The 13,620-nt window shown below is 34.8% G+C and overlaps 1 protein-coding gene and 1 long non-coding RNA gene across 2 annotated transcripts in view; both read left to right on the forward strand.

The window, feature by feature from the left end:
- Positions 1-7,573, forward strand: part of LOC107754873 (CD48 antigen-like) — a 15,681-nt gene extending 8,108 nt beyond the window's left edge. The window contains exons 4-5 of the mRNA XM_016571486.1: positions 7,165-7,470; positions 7,548-7,573. Of these exons, the coding sequence (XP_016426972.1) occupies positions 7,165-7,470; positions 7,548-7,573 (332 nt within the window). The remainder of the gene's footprint in view (positions 1-7,164; positions 7,471-7,547) is intronic.
- A 1,534-nt stretch (positions 7,574-9,107) lies between these two features.
- LOC107754876 (uncharacterized) lies at positions 9,108-10,402 on the forward strand. Its single transcript, XR_001641641.1, has 3 exons — positions 9,108-9,168; positions 9,234-9,313; positions 9,904-10,402. It is a non-coding gene; the product is annotated as an uncharacterized LOC107754876 (long non-coding RNA).
- The last annotated feature ends 3,218 nt before the right edge of the window (positions 10,403-13,620 follow it).

The raw sequence follows: 13,620 nt of genomic DNA on the forward strand, positions 1-13,620 counted from the left end.
CACATTCATACTTGGACTTGACATTCAGTAACATTATTTAAATGTTGCTTAAACAAACAGTTTGTCAAGATCAGAATGACTGGCGGCGTTGGTTGTGACATCATCACCGAAAGACAAAAATGTACTTTATCAAAAACACACCAGATTGTTTTTTGTACAGCAGGAAAACTATTTTATTAAAACACTTTAACAACAATAACAGTGAGAATGGCACGCTCTCTTTCTGCTGATATGAGCACAGAACATTTACATGTAAAAAAAAGAAAGAAAAAACTACTTTCCTTCATAAATGACAGAAAATGAACCAAGAGAGATACACATGCATGGATAACATGGATAAAAAATCTGAAAAAAAATCTTAATAAAGATATTCCTGGACATTCACACTTAAACCACTGGTCTTGAAGATCACTCTGAGAACCGCAGATGATGTTTCTTTGTGTTGTCACTTCTTGCAACTGTTTAGGGCAGATTTTAGGTGGTCCTTCAGCGCATCTGACCTAAAAAAAAGTTTTACCGCACTGATCACAGGCAAATGGTCTTTCTCCAGAATGACGACGCAGGTGTATTTTAAAGGTGCATGACTTTCTGAAACTCTTTCCACACTGATCACAGGTGTGTGGCCTCTCTCCAGTGTGGATTGTCATGTGCTCCTTAAGAGATCCTATTTGTCTGAAACTCATCCCACATTGATCACATGTGTGCAGTTTCTCTCCTGTATGGATTTTCATGTGATCTTTAAGGGCTCCTTTTTTTGTGAAACGTTTCCCGCACTGGTCACATGTGCGCTGCTTTTCTCCAGTGTGGATTTTCATGTGATACCCAAGGCTTTCTTTTAATGTGAAACTCTTTCCACACTGAGGGCAGGTGAAAGATTTTTTGGTTCTTTTTTTCAATACAAATTTACTTTTAGTCTGTGAGCGACTTAAAGATTTGTCTCCAGTTTTGAAATGATGATGTTTCTCCTTCAGTTCTTCCCTCTCCCCATTCTCTTCCAAAATAAAAGTAAGAAAGGTTTAATCTGGTCTAAGAGCCGAAAGTAGACAACTGCTATGCAATAATATAATAATTTGATTTATTTTTTATAAATTAATTGTATGTCCCTGCAGCTTTCCATGTACTATTTTGTCTGTTCCTTGTTTCAAAGCAATGTATATTGATTAAAATGAAAACAGCTTGAATGAAGTCTTCAGCATCGTTAACGAAGAATCAAGATTAAACACTAACCTCTCTGTTCTTCAGTATCTTCGTGTTCCATTCTGTAAGGTTCCAGATCACTGATGTTCTCATCGTCTTCTTCACTTGTAGACTGATGTGAATGTTCCAGCATGTATTGGTTAATTGTTGGGTGGATAATCCAGGTTAAAAAGGAATAATAAATAAATTCAGAAATAAAGGTACATATGTGTAAGCAACAAATAACACTAATTGCATTCAACTTAATTTAACTTGTCATTTAGCAGATTTTTGGTAATTGGTTTTTAGTTTGGTGTTTTTACATATAACATGTTTTATAATAGAATACATGCTGTTAAGATATGTAAATCTTGTATATCAAAACTGGTGATCATAGTGTTTGTGATCAGTCAGAGTTTTTTCCCTCTCTCTCTTCTCAATCTGAGACGAATAAACAATTAATAATACATCAAAACATAAAAATGACACCCATTTTCAGACCAGTTGACAGTGTAGTATAAATATATAGGCACAGCAGTATCCGTTTAAATCTAAATCTAATTTCTTCTAACTATATTCATAGCAGCAAAAGAATTAGATACTTAATTTGTTACTATTTTGTATGTGCAGAAAATAGTGATAATAAAAGCAATATTTTCATGTTTCCAAAGTCATAGTCATATTTACCTACATATTAAGAGTTTGTAAAAGGGACTTTGCAAGATACTAATTTTTGTACCTCAAAACGACGCGCGCCGCTCCTCACAGGCTCATTAGGGAGTGTCTAACAGTAACGTCTAAAATATATATTTCAATTTTAATCATATAATTAAAATATATCCTTTTTTGTGTGTGTAAATATACCTCAAACCTCATTTCACTTCAGAAGACTCGCGAAGGACTGCGCGATGACGTCATCACCGCGAGACGACGTCGTTTGTAAAAACTTAACAAATACACATACAATAAAGAATGTTTAACAAAACTGTACAGTAAGGGTTGTCATTTTGCTCAAATCCGGCTTCTCTCCAGTGTGGATTCTCATGTGATGTTTCAGACTTTGTTTGTATAAGAAACGCTTTCCACACTGAAAGCAGGTAAAAGATTTTTTGGCTTTTCTTTTCGGTGAGTGGCTCGAAGACTTTATTACGGATTTGACATCATGTTTCTCCTCCGCTTCAGCAATTTCTTCGCTTTCCTTGATTTCTCCCTTCAGGTCTAAAATGTAAGTAAAAGAGGTTTGATTTTCAGTAAATCATAAAATGAGAAAATCATGAAAGATAAGTTTGAAGGAAAAGAACACACAAGTGTTTTTGTATTAATAACTATTAGATACAAACCAAAAAACACTGGGTTAAAAACAACCCAAGGTCTGGGTAAATATAGGACAGAACACATTTGGGGTTAATTTTACCCAGCGAATTGGGTTGCTTATTTAACCCATCATAATGGGTTGATACATTTTTATTATAGTATAGCTTATTTTTTACTTTATACATGAAATAATGTTTACAGATTAACTTAAATCCTCTAAACTTTTGTAAAATACTCCACACAACCACTGGTTTGCATGATAACTTATGCAATTTATTTATGCCTTTATTTATCATTTACAGCATTGTTTATCGTATTTATGTATACATATTGCCTATTTAAACTCGTTTAACAAACATTAAAAGTAAAAATGAAACATTAAACAGAAGTAATTCAGGTGTAATCGACCCGTAACGCGGCTGGCTCTCCTGCCCGAGCTGGAGTCCTGTTCGGTGGGGAACTGCTAACGGATGAGTGCTGCCCTGTCAGATTTTGTTACCTCCCATTAAAACAGTGGGTAGTACAATTCGACAAACCTGTAAAATTATGGTTTATTAAAGTCTGCACCTACCCCAACCCTAAACTTACCCTTACAGTAATGCAGATACATTAAATGTTGTTCAGCACGAGAAAAATGACATAATATTGATGTGCGCATGCGCAGTAAACCCTGGTAGGACAATCTGACGGGTAGATAAAATGTCAGGACACCGGCACACCCCTAATATGTAGTCCAACCTCCTGATGTTGACAACAATCAATATGAATGTTTCTCACTCTTGTCACAGTGTGAACACTTGTAAGGCTTCTCTCTAGTGTGAATTCTCTGGTGCAGTTTCAGTTCAGCATCTGTAGGAAAAGTCTTCCTACAATCAAAGCACATGATTCTTCACAACGCTGTGCCTTTTCTGGTGTAACTGTAATGCACCCAGCTCACAAATACTCTTTCCACACAAAGAACACATGTGAGGCTTCTCTTGTGTATGCATTTTCAGGTGCCTCTTGAGGGAATTTGGCCTCCCAAAAAAACTACTGCAATGATCACAATTAAATGTTCTCTCTCCAGAATGACAACACGCATGTAATTTGAAAGCACTTACATTTGCAAAACTCTTCCCACACTTGCCACATGTATGTTGGTTCTCTCCAGAATGAATTCTCATGTGAAGTTTAAGACTTTTTTCGGTTTGTGAAACTCTTCCCGCATTGATCACATGTGTGCAGATTCTCTCCAGTGTGGGTTCTCAGGTGTTCATTAAAGTGTCCTTTTTGTGAGAAACTCCTTCCACATTGATCACATTTGTGTGGCTTCTCTCCGGTGTGGATTTTTACGTGTTCCTTAAGGTGTCCTTTTTGTGTGAAACTTTTCCCACATTGATCACATGTGTGCAGATTCTGTCCTGTGTGAAGTCTCATATGAAGGTTAAGACTTCTTTTGTTTGGGAAACGTTTTCCACACTGACGGCAGGTGAAAGTTTCTTTGGATATTCTTTTCAGTAAAAAACTTTCAGTCTGTGAGACTCCAGAATTAACATCATGAAGTTTCCCCTCCACTTCATTCAGTTCTTTACTCTCCTCATTCTCCTCCATCAGGTCTAAAATGGAAGTTTAAAAGCTTTCATTTTCAGTAAATCATATAAAATCCAAGAGACAAATGTAAAGGGAAAGGACACTGAAGTGAACCATGCAGACAATATTATGAGTGTTTGACTAATTTATATAAATTATTTGCCCCTGGAATTTTTCATGAATGGAGTATAATAATCTTGCAGTTTTTAAAAAATTGAGAAACGTTCTGTATCTTAATGATGGCGATTTATCAACGATGTCGGTGCAGGTTACATAGTTTCGCCAGTAGGTGGCAGCAAGAGACTGACTTTAAGAGAAAGTTCATTAAAAACGCTGATTCATAGAATGAAGCAAGGTTGTAAACAAGACAATTAATTATATATTGTTTTGCATTTGTATTGAAACATAAAACTTAAAAAAATGCTTCACTACTTTTACATATCTAAATTTAATACATTAGCTGACAACACTGATCATGTTAACACTTCACATTTATTAAAACACTGGCTCTTGCATGAAACAGTCGAGCATGAAAGGCCAATGGCCAAGGTCAGGATTTTTGTTAAATAATGCATTCAATTTTGGTTTATTTTTCACCAAACCTTATTATATACCCCCAGAACACTTGGAAAATACGGCACATGTCACATTGGATCAGTCTGTGATACTTTTTGTGATACTCACTATTTCTCTGCCTTTATATGGATGAGCATGAGCAGGACATTTTTTTTTTCAATTCTCTTTTTGTGGGTCGATGAAGATAAAAGGCCATTCAATATTAGAACAACACCAGGATGAGTATGCTGACTTAATTTTCAAATTAGGGCAAACGATACCTTTAATGTTCTTCAGAACCTTTAAAGAAGAATTAGGAAAAAACACCAACCTCTTTGTTCTTCAGTATCTGTGGTTTTATTCTGCAGAGTTCAGGATCACTCATTTCCTTCATAAACTCTGTCTTCTTCACTTGTAGGCTGAATATTCCAGCATTGAATTGCTGCAGGAGGAATTTCACGGATGGGGGGATTGTTGTGTGATAGGTGAAGCAGATCTGCCCCCCCCAAAAAAAAAGATCAGATTGATGCTTTCATACATTCGCACATTTTATGCATTTGTTTTATGTTCATCTATCAAAATGTGAAGTTTCTGATTTGTATGTTTTACAGTTTTGTCAGTGAATCAATCTATTTTCAACATTTTTTAACATTGCATGTATTATTAGTTTTATCTGCCAAATGAACAAAGAAAAACATGAATAATAGAAAAACATGAATAAATACCAGAATGAAAAGAATCCAACTTTTAAAAAAATGTAGGAAAAAAAATCTGTAAAATAATTAACTCTAAAAAAAAAAATTTGATGAGTCTTTGTTTAGGCTACTGGTTTTTAGTTTGTAGTTGTTTTTGCATGAAACACAGGCTATAACAAAAAAAGATCTATATCAAAAGTTGTGATCTTCGTTGTGATTTAGTGTGCGTTCAGGTCACTGCCCTTCAGCGTTTTTAAGACCTGGGACAGTCTTGCGCACTTACTTCCTGTCTCGACACACGCGCTCTCAAGTGGCCAAAACCGCAAGTGTGGGTATTTGGACAAGGCATAGGTCCACTTTCATGCAAAGTTAGCTCCAAACCTAATCAAATATACCAGAACAAGCGAATCAAGGTATTTAGGATTACTAGAAGGCAGGTGAGTTTGAGCAAGGTTGGAGCTAAACGCAGGAAAATTAAATTAAGAGTTAAGAATCCCTGATCTAGTGCATGTTTGTATGCGTAAATAAATAAATACAAACAGCAGATGTGAAATTAAATGGCATAAAACTGCAAAATATTGTTATTAGTATCTAGAGGACTGAATGGTTGCAAGGTTCATATTAGTATCCAAAGAGTACATCTTAGAACCTAAAAGGTACAAAAGTGTACCTTTTGAAAAGGTACCGCCCCAGTGACAGCTTTTGTACCTTTTTTTCTAAAAGTGCATGTTAAAAATATAAAACAAAAACTAACTTAACAGTTTTATAGTTCTCATTTAGATGTGAGTCAATTCAAAATTTAAAACGAGTAACTTTAATATCTGCTTAGATTTTCTTTTGAGAATTTATATTAGTGTTATTTTGTTTTTAATCGAAGAAACGCTCTTTGCTAAATCACAAGGAGTTGGATGAATGGATATGTGGTTAACGGTGATTCGTAAATATTTTTTCTTCTGGTTTTTGCTCTCAAGTGGCAAGTGATTGTTTTAGTTTTGTCATTTTGACACCTAAAACCATTTTTTACTGTGTTTTCAGCTAGTATTGTTAAGAAACACATTCATTTTTAATATTAGTACAGTGTGAGCAAATGCAAAATGGTGGCACATTATCAGATTTCAAACAACAAAATGCAGTCTGCAGAAAAAAATCCTGCTCATGTTGACAAGTTGAATATGTTCGGCCTTCGCATCAAAACTGAAATGTTTGTATAATGGTATTATGAGCATGTGTTTGAATTGCTAAGTAAACCAGGGGAATATTTACTGCTGCCATGTAATTTTGTCTATTAAAAATGTTTCTCTGTGTTTCAGGTGTGTTTGATTCTTCTGATGCAGATGAAGTGAAGTCAGTATCAGTGACTGAGGGAGATTCTGTCACTCTAAACACTGATTACTGAAGTACAGAGAGATGATCAGATACCGTGGATGTTTAACGTTAACAGTTCAGACACTCGTATTGCTGAAATCCACAGACAGAACGTCTATATAGATGATAGTACTCTGATATTTCGAACTGGAAATGCCAGTGACAGTCGAACTGGAGCTCTGACCATCAGGAACATTAGAACTGAACACTCTGGACTTTATAAACTAACAATTATCAAAGGAGGGGTCACATACAAGAGTTTTTCAGTTGCTGTCTATGGTGAGTAAGATTAAATGTTTAATGATGTCAAGAAATAAAGGTGGTGGAAAATAAATAACTGTTTATGTTTTGTAATAATGGAATTAAGTAAAAATGTATGTTTCACCTGAACTTTTGTATACTAACATTACTTTTAGATATTTATTATTACAATTATTATTATTTAAATTAAGTAACATTTCTATATCCATTTATTATCTAATATTTCCAGCTCCTCTTCCCATTCCTGTCATCACCAGAGGCACTTCAAACTGTTCTTCATCATCATCATCAGGATCATCAGTGTCTAAATGTTCACTGCTGTGTTCAGTGTTGAATGTGAGTGATGTGACTCTCTCCTGGTACAAAGGAAACAGTTTATTGTCCAGCATCAGTGTGTCTGATCTCAGCATCAGTCTCTCTCTACCTCTGGAGGTGGAATATCAGGAGAAAAACACCTACAGCTGTGTGCTCAGCAATCCCATCAGCAACCAGACCAGACATCTGGACATCAGTCAACTCTGTCAGCCATGTATTGGTAAGTCAGTGGTGATATTAGTGATTATAATTAGTGATTAAATATATTCTTCAAGCTTTCCAATCATGTCTGAGAAGCTTTCCAAGACATGTTAATGAGTTGAGAGCTATGGCAACAATGTCTTGACTGATAATTATTATTGTTCTGCTGATCATTACAGAACTCATTCAGCAGTCACATTCAGTGAGATTATATGTAGTGATAGTTCTGATCTTTGCTGTAGTTGTGGGGGTGATATACTTACACCACAGGATATGCAAACAAGCAAGATCAGAACCCTTACGAAAAAGAAGTTTATTCAAGTGAGCTATTAGTATACTTCTTTTAAACTAAAAAATAGGAACGTATACTTTTAGTCTACTTTTTATGTACTTCTCAGAAATGGGCTTTATGTACTTCTCAGAAATATACTTAAAATGACATTTAAGTATACTTGACTTATACTTAGAAAAAGTCTAAATATATTTTAGCTATAATTGTGCTCCTAGAATCCGTGTTTTCATTGTTATACTGTAGGGGGCGCTAGTACACATCTTCTGTACAGAATTTCCAAAAAACACAAGTGAAGAAGAAACCGAAACAACAGATGCTTCCACATGTATTCTAACACGATCATCAGACATAAAACAGCATCAAAACTGTGTAAAGTTGATGTAATGTCGACCAATGAAGAGGTAATAATGACTGTCAAGCTTTGGGGTGTTGATCGACTTTATCTACGTTTTGATTATCATTCTGAATCTAATTCATAGTCTTTTTTCTGCTTTTTGTTCAAAATGTTGTTTATTTCTTTATTTTTTATTTATGAAACTTATCCACATTCAAGTGTTTAAAAAAAGAATGCATGAAGCTAGAATAAAATGTTTTTGTTTACAAGCAGATACCCTGTTCTTTTGATGTTTTATTTCAGATATTCATGTAACAAAATATATACAAATTAATACCTAAATAGGGACATAGTAGTATACTTAAAGTATGATGTAAAGTTCACTTAAAGAAAACTTACGAGTATACTTGCAGTATAAAACTACTAAACTAGTACTTTACTGAGACTACACTTCAAATTGTACTAAAAATGCTACTACAAGTATTTAATTAGTAAACTATCACTATACCTACAAGTTCACTTTTAGTATAGTTGCAGTACAAGCTAAAAAAATTTATGTAAACTAGTTGTGTACTCAAAGTTTACTACTGTTATACTTAAAGTATACTTAAAAGTATACTTTTATAGACTAGAAAGTGGGCCAATTTAGTCCCAAGGAGTATTGAAATAGTACACTTACAAGTATACTACTAGTACACTGATATTTGTATACTTACTACATAAAGTATACTTTAAAATATACTTAAGTATACTTAATAAAATAAACTTGAAGTATACTACTTTTTGGTAAGGGAAGGCAAGTACCTTACGCATTAAATAATACAAGGCTTTCTAGGACAAAATCATGTGCTATGAAGATGTGCTGGAATTAATGTTTTTAAAAATGTTTGTAAGTTGCTTTGGATAAAAGCGTCTGCTAAATGACTAAATGTATGTAAACACCATGTCACTGCAAACTGCAAATATTGTATATTGTTGTGCCATCATTTTCCACTAGAGGCAGTAGCCTACATCCTGTTTAGTTGTCAAAGAAAACAGCATAGGAATGTATAGCCTATTGCTTTATATAATATAAATGATGATCATATGAGGTATGTGTACCTAATGCTGATGTCAGATACACTCAGAATCTTCTCACAATGACCTGTGTTTGTAGATCTGAGAATCATAGAAAAGCAAAGCATGTCAGAATACACACAGATCATCTGCTGCCTTCAGATGGGACATCTGCCACAGGTCAGTAAACAGTTCATCTGATAATGACTGACTTTCTTTTTCTTTCTTTTTTTTTTGTTTCTTTCTTTCTTTCTTTCTTTTCTTTCAATATAACAGTTATTCATTCAGAATTACACTGGTTCTGATGAATTATTTTGATTCACTGAAAAGAACCGGCTAATAAGAGTCATTAGTTCGGGAATCAAATCACATTGATTGCGCTGAATGTTTTTGTTTTTGATTCACTGAAAAGAACGCCTCATAAGAATAATTCCTTCAGGGGTCGCACTTTGGTGCGCTGTATTTTTCATAGACTACAGAAAAGAACCGACTCATACGAGTCATTCGTTCGGGAATGAGATTACACTGGTTTCGCTGAATGCTTTGATTCACTGAAAAGAACCGGCTCATAAGAATCATTCACGTGCAGAGTCGGACCGGTCCCGCTATAGATTCAGTAGTGGTGTCATTAGATCGTCATTAGGCTCAGGGAATATTTTTGTTAAATGGAAGCAGTTCTGTATCCGGTTCTCGGTTAGACCTATACTCTATTTTTATAGTAGAATTATTGATTAGTTTGTGATATTAATGTTTCTCTCTGCCTCTAACAGAAATCATTGATGGATGTGGGCAGAACCGAGACAGCTGTGAACTATCAACACACAGTGAATTTGAAAAGGCAGCTCTCAAGAGAATATCACTTAGACCCAGAGTTCCTGTGTAGGAGTTATTGAATTAAGATATCTTTTGTCTTATAGGCTATACTTAATATTATATTACTAAATACTTGTATGGAAATACTTTTTTATCGGTTACCTAAAAAGATTTGCAGCAGTCTTTTAGTTTTTTTTCACTTTGATGTCTAAAACAAATGTAATCTTGTGCATTCATGTTATGTTTAAGAGTTTAGGCCTTAAACAAACATCACCAGAGGGGGCTACAGACAGCATTTAAAGCACCTTATATACAACACACTAATTATTGGCCCCTGATAAATGTATGTGATTATCAAATACATCCAACTAGTGCATATTTAGAAAAACAATTAAAACCTTGCTGACTGACAAAAGTCCAGTATGAACACACATAATGGTCATGGGTGTTATGTTTCCTTCACTGCCTTTACAAAAAGGCTATTATACTTCATTGTTTTTATGCTGCAGTTTCACTTTATATAGAGCAGATGTTGTGTGTAGTTGCAGGGGAATAGCAGTCCCCCATCACACCTTCTGTTTGTGAAGCCCTATCATTTACTGCAGATGTCATCCAGGGTGACCATTGCCCCATCTTGCAACTGCTTGTTGCTGAGAGGCAAGACAAAACATCAGATGTCAGTTTCCGCTCTTCTGCAATGAAGGTCGATGCATTGCTCTGAGCTGCCATTGTACTGTAGGCAATCCAAACAAAGACTGGACTCATGCATTTTCAGAGTGTTTACAGGAAGGAGGAGGGTTTTAGTGATATATAGTTTGTTGTATTTCAAAAGATCAAGGGGAAATTAGATTTTACATCATTTGACCACTTCACACCAATTATAAATTCAGGTTTTATTGTGTGGTAGAAAATTAGGAAACAAAATGGGTTAAAATAATAAAAGTAAATGCAAAGTATTACAGATATTTAAAAAAAAATCTGTTGCCACAAAGTATTTCTTATTTCTGTTCGTATTTCTGTTTTGCATCCAAACAGACCTGCTTTTTCTTTGCTTTTTTAATGCACCGAAACAAATGCTTCATGTGACACATTACCTGCTCTGATCAAGATGAGATGCGCTGTGGTCTTTGGTCAGATGTGGTGCGGGTGTCTATTATTGTAGATATGAGATGCAGAAGGTGTGCAGAACATGCTGTGGAAACACTGTTTGTGGGTGAAGTGCTAATGACGGCCTGTAACGGTACTGTAGACAAAAAAAAGTAAATGTGTCATAGCATTACATTAAAACAACATACTTCATCATAGAAATGACTAAATTAGAATAGAATAAGATGTTCTGAAGAACTTTTACCAGAAACTGCATGTTACGGAAGTTGCAAAGAATTGAGGCAAACGTGATAGCGGAAAAGCTAGAAGAAATATAATAGTTTACAGAAATGCTTACTTGAACTTGTTGCTCATAGGAAATAAAAGTCTGCATTGACCTTGAGTTCCCATGAGTAAGAACAATGAGCCAACTGTGATTGAATATAGAAAACAGTTGTTTAGTTCCCACAAAACACCAGGCATCTGCAGATTCATTGTAAATCATAACTGGCAGTATAGAACTGTGAACATTATGGATGGTATTCAAATTATTTGAATGTGTAATTTAAATTATTTTTGTTAAACACAGGAATAGCGCAGGAATATTAGTCACTAGTACATTTATTATACACACTTCTTTCTCAAAAGAAGATTCTGTACAGGAAATAGTGGCCAACCAAAACCCAAAGTGTCAGAACATCTCTAGTGTGAACTAGTGGCTATAGAAAGGAAATGGCATTAGCTATTCAATATGTAACTTTATGCAATTGTTGTGCCTGATTTAGGACTAAGATCTCAGGTTTACTGATGAGATTAATTGGCTCTTGTGCTTAAGGATGAATCTTGAGCTGATGTAAACCTACCTTTCCTTGTATTTTCAGTCTAAATACCCATCAACTGATTTTTTGATTTATAGACTCAGCGAACAGCTTTTTTTGCAATTTGTTTGGTATGCAAATAATAAAAATGGTGTAAGAACAATGAGCCAACTGTGATTGAATATAGAAAACCGTTGTTTAGTTCCCACAAAACACCAGGCATCTGCAGATTCATTGTAAATCATAATTGGCAGTATAGAACTGTGAACATTATGGATGGTATTCAAATTATTTTAATGAGTAATTTAAATTATTTTTGTTAAACACAGGAATAGCGCAGGAATATTATTCACTAGTACATTTATTATACACACTTCTTTCTCAAAAGAAGATTCTGTACAGGAAATGGTGGCCAACCAAAACCCAAAGTGTCAGAACATCTCTAGTGTGAACTAGTGGCTATAGAAAGGAAATGGCATTAGCTATTCAATATGTAACTTTATGTAATTGTTGTGCCTGATTTAGGACTAAGATCTCAGGTTTACTGATTAGATTAATTGGCTCTTGTGCTTAAGGATGAATCTTGAGCTGATGTAAACCTACCTTTCCTTGTATTTTCAGTCTAAATACCCATCAACTGATTTTTTGATTTATAGACTCAGCGAACAGCTTTTTTTGCAATTTGTTTGGTATGCAAATAATAAAAATGGTATTTAGATTAGAGATTAGAGAAAACACTTTACTTGATCAGAGCTGTACTCAACAGGGGTTATTTTTTTATTTGCTGAGAGGAAAATGACAAGGAGTTAAGATGAGAGAAGTGCTGCAAAACCACAAGTTGAACAAAATAAATACAATCATAAAAAAAATCTGCACTTCAACACAGTTCCTGTTCACAGTCTTCATCCTGTTTGTGTCAGTGAAAGAGCTGAATGCCCCTGATGTTCGTATAGCTATACTGTAAAGACATCAAGGACTGATCCGCACTAAGTTTAGGCTGCTGTAAAGCTAAGCTCATCACTGAAGCTACAGGAGGACCCCTAAAGGGCGGAGCGATTTTATCCAGAAAAAGTAGGATATCCGAAATCTGGAAGTCTGAAACTGAAATCAAGAAGTAGCGTTTTTGATTTTGTTTGCTTTTTTTCTTCACAGAAAAAGTATCGTTCGTTTTTGAAATGGATGGATGGCTTAATCGACGTACAGTAACAGGCCCACGCACATCTTAAGCGACTATGGGCTTTTGTGTATCCCATTTTGTAAATTTAAAGCGAAAACGATACTAAAGTAACAGTTTTTAATAGTATTCATACTATAGTACCATTGACTGCATTCCTCGAAATGGCCTTTGTTTGTTTTTAACGTGTTACGTTATCTGCATCGACTTATATTATTTTGAGGGGGGAAAAGCAGACGAGTAGCTACTAAATCATGAGGTGTTTATTGATCGGATATGTACGTAGGGGACTGTGAATATGATTCATAAATCTTTTTCCCTCTGCCTGTGGATTTGTTTCTCGCATGGTAAGAAATTTATTTTTACTAAAAAGCCTATGTGTTTCACTCCTAGTTTTTCACAAAGTTGCTATTTTTTATCTTTTCACACATTAAATAGCCTACATTCTTTATTTCGGCATTTTCCATATTACTAAGGGTGGAGTAAATGCGAAATAGGCCTAGTAGTAAACTCTGAGCTTCCAACCAACAAAAAGCAGCCCCCAGACAAAATAAATAAATAATAAACGAATAATAAATAAATAAATAAACATGCTC

This window comes from Sinocyclocheilus rhinocerous, unplaced genomic scaffold (genome assembly GCF_001515625.1).
Source record: "Sinocyclocheilus rhinocerous isolate Xijiao unplaced genomic scaffold, SAMN03320098_v1.1 scaffold1824, whole genome shotgun sequence".
NCBI lineage: Eukaryota > Metazoa > Chordata > Actinopteri > Cypriniformes > Cyprinidae > Sinocyclocheilus > Sinocyclocheilus rhinocerous.